We start from the raw sequence: 12,158 nt of genomic DNA on the forward strand, positions 1-12,158 counted from the left end.
TGTGCCAAAGTCAGTCAGTTTTGAATGACATGGCAAAGGAAATCACAAGTATGCTGAACTGGAACTATCCTGCTTTTGAGTAGAGAGGGGAATGATCCAGGCACTTAGTCACACATTAAAATGATGGAAATTCTTGGCACACATTTGAAAGATAGAATAAATACAAACGAATGGACAATGGAATAAGATGCAACATTAGTTTACTGAAGTTATATCAAACTGCCCTCAAAATCTTATTTGGTATGGAAAAAACCCTATAGACAAAGAAAACAAGTAAATCTAAGCTATCTTGAGCTGTATTATATGCAGTAAATTATAAAGAATGATGAGATAATCCAGAGAATATGGAGATTAGTATGAAAACTGAAAATTAATAGGCATCTGGTTTATAGAGAGAACAAAAGTTCTTAATGTCAGGTTGAATGGTGGTAGTACTGAAGTTCTTTCAGGTTCATTCTAGGCTCTGGTAATACTTTCATCTATGAAGTTGGCAAAAATATGTAAGAATTCTAATACAAACTGTTGATGACACGAAATTGGGATTTTCACACAGAAAAACAGAATACTCAATGAGAATAATCAGATGACATTGATTACTAGGCTAGCAAAAATTAGATGGCATTTAACAGCACAAAATTCATAATTTTGTTCTTAATGATTAATAACAATCATTCTTAAGGAGAAGAAAGAAATATTGGTCACAGAAAGACTATGAAAATGAACAAAGAAAATTTTAAAATGTATCAAGAAAGTCTTTTTCAGTGACACAAGGAAAAAGTCTTCATCTAGTATACTGGATACTGGTCTAGTGTGTTCAAGAGAGATGCAGACTGAGATGATTAAGATGACACAGACAGATATTCTATCTTGAAAGAAAAATGCTAAACTGCCTTGGCTTATTTGCCATTGCGAGTAAAGATGATTAAGGATATGATTACTGAAAGACTACAAAGTCCTTCTCAGCATAAGAACGAACAAATATAAACTGGAATAGAGGTAAGCTAGAAATTAAAAGAATGAGTGAAGTTCTGGAATATGATACTAATACGAATAATATGGGCAAAAAATACTACTATTTCTAACTCTATAAATTTTTGTATGAGAGCTCAAGGCACAGGAGAGGAGCTATAGGCTTGATGTCCCTAGGGCTTCTTTTCACAGTGCAGTGTCTTCAGCTTAACCAGAATTTTATAGGATGGCCCTAATCCTACAAATATGTATCAACAAACCTGTGATCATTTTTGCATTCTAAATATAGGTTTTCACTTCTTTATCTTTTATGTTTATATATTGTACTTAATGTTCTTAGAATTAAATGAGAAATTCTGAGTAAGAATAAGCAGCAAAAACCTAAGTGCCATCCTTCATTGTGTAAGAATCTAATATTGTAATAATTCATTAGTTAACATTAAATATGGTACTAAGTGTCCAAAGGATGGGGGTTCAGGCTTGTATAACCCCTAAAAAATCCTATAAACCAAAATAAATTATAAAATAAAGATTTATTCATAAAATATCTAGATATTTATCCATGACTGAGAATCACATTTTGTACAACACTTCAGAAGTCAGGGTAACCAAAAGAACCTATGAAGTATTAGAAAGTAGACGCTAAAATCGTGATTATGAAATAATGAGAATCTCTCAAGACTGCAGAAGAGACTTGCAGAAAAGTACTATACTCCTGGAAGTGAGATTTTCTCCCCACTGATACTAAACAGGCTCAGAGGGGAAAACTATTTAAACATTAAAAACCTCCTGCTATCTTCTGAAGTTCATTCACACTTACTCTGGTGATTCTGATGAAAGTTTTGTAATTAAATCTCATGAATGTGGTGGTTTTCCTTCAGATTTCTTTTATGATGTCTATATATGTCGAAAAAGTATATTTCTAATAATATGTTAGTACTCTGCTTTTAACAAAAAAATGAAAGATACAAAGAAAAATAAGACTTCAAAAAATGTCAGATAAGTTTGCTTCTTGCTTCTTTCATGTAAGACATTAAATTAACTTCTTTTTCTTAGTGGTTGTTTGTTCCTCCCTATTTTAATGAGGGTTGCTTTGCCAAAACATTAGGGTTATGATTTTTTTTCCCAGATGTTATAAGGGGTGTACTTTCTTTCCCATAAGAGAGCAGAGAGAGACAGGGAAAACTGAGTTGTAGGTTTATGTGAAAAGCAGCGCAATCTCCAGCAGTAAATAGCTCTTCTTTTTATGGAAGCCTACAAGCTCAACTCCAGACTGGAACTTAAGTGTACAATGATCTCTTAGTACTGGCACAAGAGCAGAAAAGAATCACAAAAGCAATAATCCTGAAATCCACCTTGGCAGCCCACACCAAGTACCTCAACAAAATCAAAAGAGAAAGTAAAAAAGTAAACAAGAAAAGAAATACCATCCACTAAAACACTAGCTAATAAAAGTTACTGAATGATTATGCTGAAGCTTGATGAACTCGACATTTTGATGACTAAAGTTTAACTTAAATAATAAAAATGATTAATGATAGACCTAACCTGGAGGAAACAGAAAGCTAGACATTACAGTTTTCTTCAGATACGTCATTAATTTGTAAGATTTTGCATATCTGATAAAAAATAAAATACAGGATTGGTGAAAAAACCTGGCGTTCCACATTATTTGTATCTCTATACTAAGTAAACAGTATTGAATGAATAAACATTTTGCAACATAATTAGAAAAAACAAAAGTATGTTTTTCCAGAAACAGAAATTAATATTTTTTTGTTTTGTTTTTCATGGTTACCTGGGCATTTTAGTTCATCTGTATAATCTCCGCAGTCATTAGATCCATCACATATCCATTCTGGCAGTATACAAAGTGAAGTTGAATTACAGCTAATAAATCCTGTAGATTTTATTCCAAGCTTATAGAAATAAGCACAATTTGTATTATCTGAAAAGAGACAGTAAATTACTGTATCACATCTAGTACACGTTGAAAGACTGAGTTTGGTTTACAGGTTTAGCTTTAGCTTGCACAGACCATGCAGCTGTTGGTACCCAGCAAGTAACGACTACGAATTAACACATCTATAATAAGGAATAACTGAAGAACAGATGTTAAGATGAAACACAGACAAACGTGAGCTTACTACAGTTCTTTTCATCTGAAGCATCTGCACAATCAATGACCTGGTTACACTGTGCCGATTTTCCAATGCAAATCCCATCTGCGCAACGGAATTCTGTTGAAGCACATGTTGAATCTATAATATATGGTTATAGAAGATACAAATTTATGTACTAAACAGAGGGTTCAGATACGTTTTATACGTATTATGTTTAAAGATTCTACTTTTTAGATTCAGAATGCACAGTCCATTCCACAGTTACGACTTCAGTAGGAATATGAGGCCTAATAAACTGGAAAGCATAAGGTTCTGATTTTTAAATTTCTTATTTCAAATGAATCTTGAGCCTGAAAGTCTCTCTCCAGTTAATTCAACTCCATATGAAATAATCAGCATGTGAGGAGAACAGAAGCACTATCTATGAATTTCTTAGTTTGCTTTCATGTAAAACCTTGCCGGGGTTCTTCCCTGTATGCTTTCTCTCTACTCAAATTCAGGCATATGATTACAAATCATGCATTTTTTCCAAAAGAAACACATGCCAGTTACTATAGCTGGTTGGCAATATAGTATATATGGCTATATTCTACAGTCAGTTACTTCACAGGTTTTGGCTATATATTGTGGCATTATTCCTCTTCTCCAAACTTTCTTAATTGTAACTAAGGATTTTTGTTGTCTGCCAGCTAGTGTTTATTCATCAACTAAAGGACAGAAATATACTAAGTATCTACAGAGTAATATTCTAAAATCACCTTGGAAGCAACTGTCATTTACCTTTACAGTCAAATTCATCAGAGTTGTCACCACAGTCATTTACACCATCACATACTTTGCTACTTGAAACACAGCGGCGATTAAAACATGGTTTGAAACCTTTCCGACAGCCTCTATTTTCTGGAAAATTAAGTATAAGTACATATTTGCATTTGGACATTTGATATATAATAAAAACAGCCTTGCATTTAAAAACAAACACTCCAGGAAAAAAATTTTAAATGAAAATGCATTTTAAATCACAGAAAAAGTTATGAAATTGTTCACTTATCATCCAGCAAAAGAACTTGGGCTGACAAATAGATAAAGCATGATGAGAAAGAACAAAAGAATGATGGGAAAAAAAAAGAAAAAGCCTAATTATTACTATTTTGTGACGTTAAAAAAAAAGTTTTTTAAATGCATTTGTTCTGGTGTATTTTTGTCATGTAAGAAGCAATGTTTCTATAAGGCATTAACAATTCCTATCACACAGAATTGGAAAATAACCAAATTTGCCCCTAACCAAATTCAATACATATACATATGCATCATCAATAATATGGAAAGTAAAATAATAAAAATTATTTGCAGCAAAGTGTCAGACCTGGAAGACATCTGCCTATCTATGGGATACATATGCCTCGATTTCTGAATACTAGTATTACAAGTATTCTGCTAAAATAAGTAGAAGATACACTGTTGAAGAATGTATGAATTTTGTACATGTTTGAATATTCATAAAGTACTTACTAAAGCCCTAATCATTGTACAAGTCATGCCACAACAATAAATAAATACAGAAGTAATATTCATTGGATTAGTAGTAAGGAGAAGGTCTTAATTTAGCAGCGTCCAGCATCCTGCAGAAGATAGTATTTTACCAGATTCAGAAAGCAGCAAACTGTCTATGACCTAGTGCGGGACAGAATCACACCTCTTCCTTCTATTTTTTCCATTGTGTAGCCGAATGTTCAGTCTGGTTGATTTAAATCAGGCAAAATGTGCACAGTCATACTGGCAATCAACATAACACCCTCAGAAGATCAGATGGCAAATCCATCAAAATACAAACCCCTACATCTTTCATTTGTATTTTTTCACTACTGCAGAATAAAGCATAAAAGAGTTTTAACAGCTCAGTAAACCTCAGACTGATAGATAAGACAACTTCTCTGGAATTACAAGCAACAGTGGTGTGAGATCCCTCCTCAGCTACAACTTTGCCTCTAATTTGTTCCCAGATGATTTGCTCTGTATTCCCTCAACCTACTCTCCTTTCCTAACAAAATGCAAGAAACTATATAAAAACCTTAATCTTCCTCTTATAAGCTGCCAATTAAATCAACAATTAAAATTAATAGTAGAGCCAAAGAGATTTAATAAAAAAAACAAAAAACCCCCCCAAACTTATTTCTATTGTTCCACTTTGTTCTCATTAGTGTTTTGATTCTCCCTCTTCAGGAATCTGTTTTACCTTTCTTTTTGAAACTCATTTCCCTGTATGATTTGGCAATATAAATGAATAAAACATATCAACAACACACTTAGTAAGGAAACCTCAGAAAGACTTCACGGATATAAGCCATTGACTGCTCAGTAATTTGAAGCTGTCACTTGTAACTCAAGGTGGGTTTTTCCCCCCCTGGTAACCAGCAGTGTTTTGTGTATTCCAGATTCTTCTCCCTTGCTTGGCCTTTTTTCTTTCTTCAAATTCAAAGAAAACAACTTTCTTAGTTATCTGAATGTCAGTGGTCTGCAGGAGTGTTGTTATTACTTTTACATGACAGGATCAAGGCAATTATCACCCAGGAGTTGAAAGCTAATGGGACACTAATTGAAGAAGAAAAACGAAAAATGACAGCAGTATCAACTGCAAAATATACTTGGATGGCTGGGGGGTTCTGTGTGTGCATGTGTTTGGGGTTTTGCTGTTGTTGTTATTGGTTTTTTTTTGTTTTGCCTTTTAACTATTCCATATCCATATCTAATGTCAATCTTGACTAGTGAAATGCTGGAGGTGAACAGTGAACTCTGGGAGTTAAAGCAGATATTTGCATAGAACTACAGCGAAGGCAGGTATAAATATAATGGATCATTTTGAAAACACATGGAATTGCTTACAGAGGAAACAGAAGAGATCTCAAGGGTGTGATATGGATACGCTGAACAAGCTAAAGATGTAGGCAGGAGTTACAAGCACCTAGGCATCAAGGAGATTTCACTCAACATGCAGGATACAGGGATCCAGTAAAGTGACTCAGTGAGCTATGAAAAGTATTTGAGCAACAGTGCTTTAGACACTGAAACAGTCAAAGTCAGATTTCAGCCGGACACAGAAAGAAAAAAATGGAAGTGATAGCCATTCGTTTGTTGGTTATTAGGGCAAAAAGTAAGGGCAGGATAGAGACACCTGAGATAAATATGAAAAGTAAAAAGTAGACAGTCCAAGGTCTAACTCTTTGCAAGATACAGACTGATGGGAAGAGTAATATTACAAACTTCATAATAAAATTGTGTGGAAAGATTTCTATTACACAATCATGCTTGTGTTTTATAATACTTCTTTTTTGGTGCTTTCTATTCACAGAGAAAATCTTACTAAATATGGAAAGAATAAATCTATATTCCTAAGTTAAAGCTGAAAATAGCCAATTTCTCATCTTTAAATAGGCAGCTATTTGTATTTTTCCTTATTTTTGTTTTAGATACAGACATGTTACATATTACAAGCATTTGGGATGCTTGTAATTAAATATAATCTGGTTAATACATGAGATTTGCAAGGAAGTGCCTTCAGCGTAAGTAATTCTATCCATATAACATCATTTTTTTTAATGTGTGGGTGTGCATTTTCTTTCTGTTGTGCATCTGGTGAGCAGTTGGTACGCCTAAGTAGAAAAGTCACAGAGAAATGAATATAAGCACCAAATCATACAAACAAATCATCTGGAAATACTTACCACAGTAGAAAAGTTTCTCATCAGACTTGTCCTTACAATGAGCAATGCCATCACAAGTCAGTTGATAATCAATGCATTCACCATTTCCACATTCAAACTCAGAATAAATGTTGCAAGTAGAATTTTTAGCTAAAAATAAAGCATATTAACACATAATTTTTAATAGTTTTTACACTCAGAGAAAATGAGAAAAATATTGTCACGTTAGGGTGAACTCCAAACCAAGGTAAGATGGATTCTATAAACAATATGTATGTAGCCAAATATTGATGAATGCATGGGAACATTTAGAGAAGCAAGTTAAAGGCAGTGATTCTGATGAGATTTTTAATGACTCTGTAAATACTTATTTTCACTTAATTGTCCTCCACCCACATGCCTCTACACAACCCCCAGGTTGTATGTAATCATTTCTTAATAGATGTTTTAAAAGTCTCTTCAATATAGCACATCCAAGAAAAAGAAGCAAGCACTTATCGTTACCCAGCAGTTAATTCAAATTCTGTTTTGTGGTACTGTGCAGCAGCTCAGTGTGCACACAAGTATTTTCACCATGATCAAGGTACTACATCCAATGCTGAAGTTATGACCTAGCACTCAATGAAGAAAACCTGCTGTTTGTACTCTACTTTTTTTTTATTCTCAAAAATTAATTGGCAGACGTGAATTTTGTGTGTTTTCTCTTTATCAAATGGTTTATCTATTGTTTTACAGGAGAAAAAAATGTATTTAATCTTTTGACTTCTACTTTCTCTTGCATATTGATTTTTATTTGTTAGCAACTAAGAAGGTATCACAGTATTTACACAGAATGATTTCATTGTGAACTTTGTTATAGCACATTTGCTTTTTATGTATGGTTCTAAATGACATAACAAACTTGAAAGAAAGGAGAAATATACAGCACATCTCAAGAGGAAGAATGGGGAAATGAAACCTGGTAATTACACTTGCCTGCTCATCTCCATTATCATTATTGCAGCAAGAATTCAGGAAGAACAGATGTCCACAATATGCAGAAGTTAAACAAATATAGTTGGAAACCATTTTTAAACTAGATTCAATACGAAGAAAAAAAAAAAGTGCTGAAAATATGGATTCTGGACAAGGTAAGAGCTGATCCTGAAGATGATACAGAGTCCATTAAATATTAATCATGTTTATCCCAGAATTTGTTTTTCTTTCTTTTTTTCCCCATTTCATTTTTTTTAATCATCATGAGAACTTAGGTCTTAGGAAAAGTCCTTCCTGATTAGATTTGTAGTTCAACAGACAGTAATCTTCAGAGAAAGTTGGCAAAAAAAAATCAAAATGTATTTATAGTATAATCTATGCTCAGTTAAAGTCTAACTACGAACTTTGCAGAACCCCAACTTCCAGAAACAAAGCATCTTAATGCCTTTAAAACTGTTTATTTGATCAGAAACAAGTAGTCTGAGTAGTCTTATTATCCATTTAATCATCCAGTCTCTCATTCAATTTTACTGAATCTTTGTCTCAAAAATCTTGACTGGCAAAAATACAATAAGCTAATTGCACTTTGAAAGGACAGGTAATTCCTTTTATTAGTTTTCAATTACTATAAATTTTATTGAGTATCTCCTTCAGCTGTGTTAAGAAAAAAGAAATTCCTGATTTCCAGCTAAACTATGAAGTCCCTCTTGTTTCTGTCCTCCCTCTAATAGTCAAACCCAATGTTTAACGTCCGTCTTCCTATAAACCTATTTTTACCATTAATTCTCATCACCATTTCCTGAAAATCTTCTAAAAAATAATTTACAAGTTGGAATAACCTTTTACATCATAGTCTAGAAGAGGATTTAACATTGTTTTATATAATAGCAATACAATGTATTTGAGAATCTGAACCTATCATCATTAAATCTAAAATGCTGTTTGGTTTTCCCGTGATTTAAGAATCTTGCATGATCACATAGATGATACGCCAATAAAGAGTTCTGATGTCACGTAATATTCTAACTTAAATTATTGGACCTATGAAATTTATCTGCTTAACCTCTTTCACTTCCACTGTTGATCACTGCCTTGACTAGGCAGCAAAAACAGACACAAATAAGTGCTTTAATTAAGATTCAGCTTTAGTAACTCATTTGGCACAGCCAATGAGTGCACGTAGTTACTTTTATCTATCATAGCAGTAGCTACATCGTAACTACTACTATGATAGTAGTATCTACTATCATTAACAGTAGTTACTATTCCACGCCTCATTTTTTTTTTCTTCTTATGTCTTTGGGATGCCATCAGCACGTTTTTCACCAACCAGCAAACAGTCCAGTACTTTTATTACATTTATGCAGTAAGTGTAATTCATTACATGAAATATATAAAGTCCATTACATTTTATGAAAGTAAAATGAGGATCAGAGAAAGATTTTTCTTCTTACCGCTCCTTAGGAATTCCAACCCCTCTCTATATTTTCTCCAAATCTAACTTATTTGGGAAACCAAAATGTTTATGATGCACATATCTTAACCAAGCACTGAGAAACTTTTAACCTGATACAATCTGATCCTATCCTCTTTATCAACCAAACACATTTCTGACCTGCTGTGAGGAAGTTAAAAAACCATCAGGCTTTTGCCTGTCTAGTGATGAAGGAAAAATTCCTTGACAGATTCAGAGAAGGAGCAGGCAATTAACGCCACGTCCTTAGCAATTCATGCGCTTTATCATACCCTTTATCTCATAGGTAAAGGGAAGGGAGAATGCTACTTGTGCAAGTGATGGACCTGACCCTGGAGCCCAAGCGGAGATAGGTAGGCTATGCAACTCGTAGGAAATTTTCCAGTTCCAAGAGGTCTCTGGAATCATCAAAGTCCAAAAAAAACCCCCCAGTGTGAGAGGATGAAGTACGGTGATTCCATAAGTCCAGCTACTGGTGCTAAGATTCAAGCTGCAGGAGGCAGAATAGTTTGGCTCTATAAAGGAAAACAACTTTTTGTAAAGTGGTAAAATCTTAGTTAACATCTTTGAACTATTAACAAATCATGTATCTGTCCATACAATCTCAACTGATCATTGGATTTTATTACTAAACTAAAAATCTGCTACTCTGCAACAGTATTATAGTTTAAATTAAAATCTTTATCACTGCAAATCATCTGTACAATCCACTGTATCTCAATTATACAGCTAGCCAAAGCAGTTCTTCAGTAAGAGCTGTACACGTAATACAGGTTAGTTGTACATTACTATCGTATCTTGATGCTAGATACTCTCTGGTTGTGAAGGATAAGAGTTTTAATCTTCATACTTCCATATATTTAATGACAAAACTAAGGCTTTCTGTGAAGTTTCAATGACTTTACAATGCATTATGTAAAAAACTAGATTATTACTTTAAAGCCAGAGCCTAAAATGTATGTGTGAGCCAAAGGTAAAGATGCAAGGAGAATTACGAAGTGTGAGGAGGCACAGAACAGAATCGTATGAATTTATATATCTGCGTGGGACATGTTGATAGCTACAGTATATTTATACTCATTATCTGAATAATTATGGTATGTATCTGGTTTCATTTAATAGCAAGATTCTAGGAGATCAAACAAGAGGCAAAACTATGAATCCAAAATAAACAGGGCAGAATTTCTTTTTAGGACTAAAAACTTAAGATACAATAACCAAGTAATTAGCTGTGATGAAGCTAATTACAGGCTCCTGACAAAGGTATATAGCTGAGCTGCCATGATTATGAGCCTGAAATCTAAAGGACCATTAGAGTGCACTTCTAAGGTTGCTTTAAGTCAATTTAAATCATGACATTCCTTAAAAGTGTAATTCTTCTCTTTCCCTCCTCAGTCTTGTGCTCTCACTAGTTTGTTTAGCTGGCTCCAGTGATCCTGCAGTGTCAGGCTGAATGACCTAAGCTCCCTGATCTGACTAAAATTAGGTCTAAAACAAAAAAATCCTGATTTCCAGTCAAGTAAATGAGATATTGATATTCAGTCACACAACTCTACTGCTGAGGCAAACCACATGGTGGGAGGGAGAACAGGACTTTCCTTTTTAGCAGGAGCACACTGTTTGATTGTCTTCAATTGATCATTAAACAGTATTATTTCCTGTCTATAATAGAGTTTTACTGATATGAAAATATTATGGACTCAGATGTACCAGCAAAGCTAAATTTCACTCTCGCATGAAAAATTATCAGTGGCATGACCAGAATAAACTGTAATACACAGTACAGAAATGTCAGCAAAGGATAAATCCCTTCATATCCCACGACAACATAGTTCTGCATACACACAGTGGCATTTTAAAAGTGACTCTCTACCGATAGAAGAGAAGCTGCTAATTAGGCTGTTCAAGAGAAAAAGACCAACACAGAAGAGTCTGAAGCAAGTAGACTGCCTAAGCTACTAGAACCTGAAGTAAACCTTCAGTTTCAGGACATTCATACAAACAATTTAAATATATTTTTTCTTGAATATTATAGTGTCTGTCTACTTTTAAAATTAACTACTTTGATTCAAGAAAGCAGGTGGATCATAGCTCTGAAAGTGAAGTAGCTGAACAGTATTGCTTGGTAGACAGATATGAAAGTAGAGAACTTGACACAAGAGTGGGAGATTCTGCCTGACACAGATAAAGGTCTAAGAAACCAGCAGAACTTGGGAAGGAGCCTCTAACTGTGACAAAAGAGCTATGTAATGACATTAACAAAGACATAAGGAATAGCATGTTTTCCCCCACCTTTCTTTCCTTTCCAGATCCAGCCACCCACACTTCTTGAGTGGAGAAGCACAAAGTCACGTTCCATGCTATGAATATGGCTCATCCCCTGGGGAAATACCCCAAGCTTCCCAGTTAATTCACTTCTGGTAAGGCACAGCATTAGAAATGAGATAGCTATGTGATAGCTGATTTTCTCCAAATTATTAAAATGCTAAAACAGTACAGTGTGCGTACATGACATCCTTTGAAATTACAGATACTTCCATGTTCATAGACATAATTCTGCATGGGGAAAATATGATCTAAAGAAGCTACTATGGATGACCATATATTCTGAACCATTTCTGAACTGGGAAAAAATGGCTATTTCATATTTTCCTTATCATATTTTAAGTCATACTGGATCAAAGAAAGAAGAGAAAGACATGGGAGAAAGAACTTGAAACACTGTAAACAGGACATTCTACAACAAAAATGGTGTCCAGGGACTTTCTCAGCTTAAAGTGATACATTCCCAAATTACTAAAACACTAATTCTGTACGATTAAATATGGCAGCTAGTTAATAAGTTGAAATTATTTTATATGTCTTAGAACAAGAAGTGAAAGCATTTGTACTCAACTATAAACAATACCACATATA

General features: G+C 34.1%; 1 protein-coding gene across 1 annotated transcript in view; it reads right to left on the reverse strand.

The window, feature by feature from the left end:
- The window catches only part of LRP1B (LDL receptor related protein 1B), a 752,762-nt gene that overhangs the window by 135,726 nt on the left and 604,878 nt on the right, over positions 1 to 12,158 (reverse strand). Inside the window, exons 46-49 of the mRNA XM_067299399.1 lie at positions 6,815 to 6,943; positions 3,873 to 3,992; positions 3,117 to 3,230; positions 2,768 to 2,917 (exon numbers count right to left, since the gene is read on the reverse strand). Of these exons, the coding sequence (XP_067155500.1) occupies positions 2,768 to 2,917; positions 3,117 to 3,230; positions 3,873 to 3,992; positions 6,815 to 6,943 (513 nt within the window). The remainder of the gene's footprint in view (positions 1 to 2,767; positions 2,918 to 3,116; positions 3,231 to 3,872; positions 3,993 to 6,814; positions 6,944 to 12,158) is intronic.

This window comes from Apteryx mantelli, chromosome 6 (assembly GCF_036417845.1).
Source record: "Apteryx mantelli isolate bAptMan1 chromosome 6, bAptMan1.hap1, whole genome shotgun sequence".
NCBI lineage: Eukaryota > Metazoa > Chordata > Aves > Apterygiformes > Apterygidae > Apteryx > Apteryx mantelli.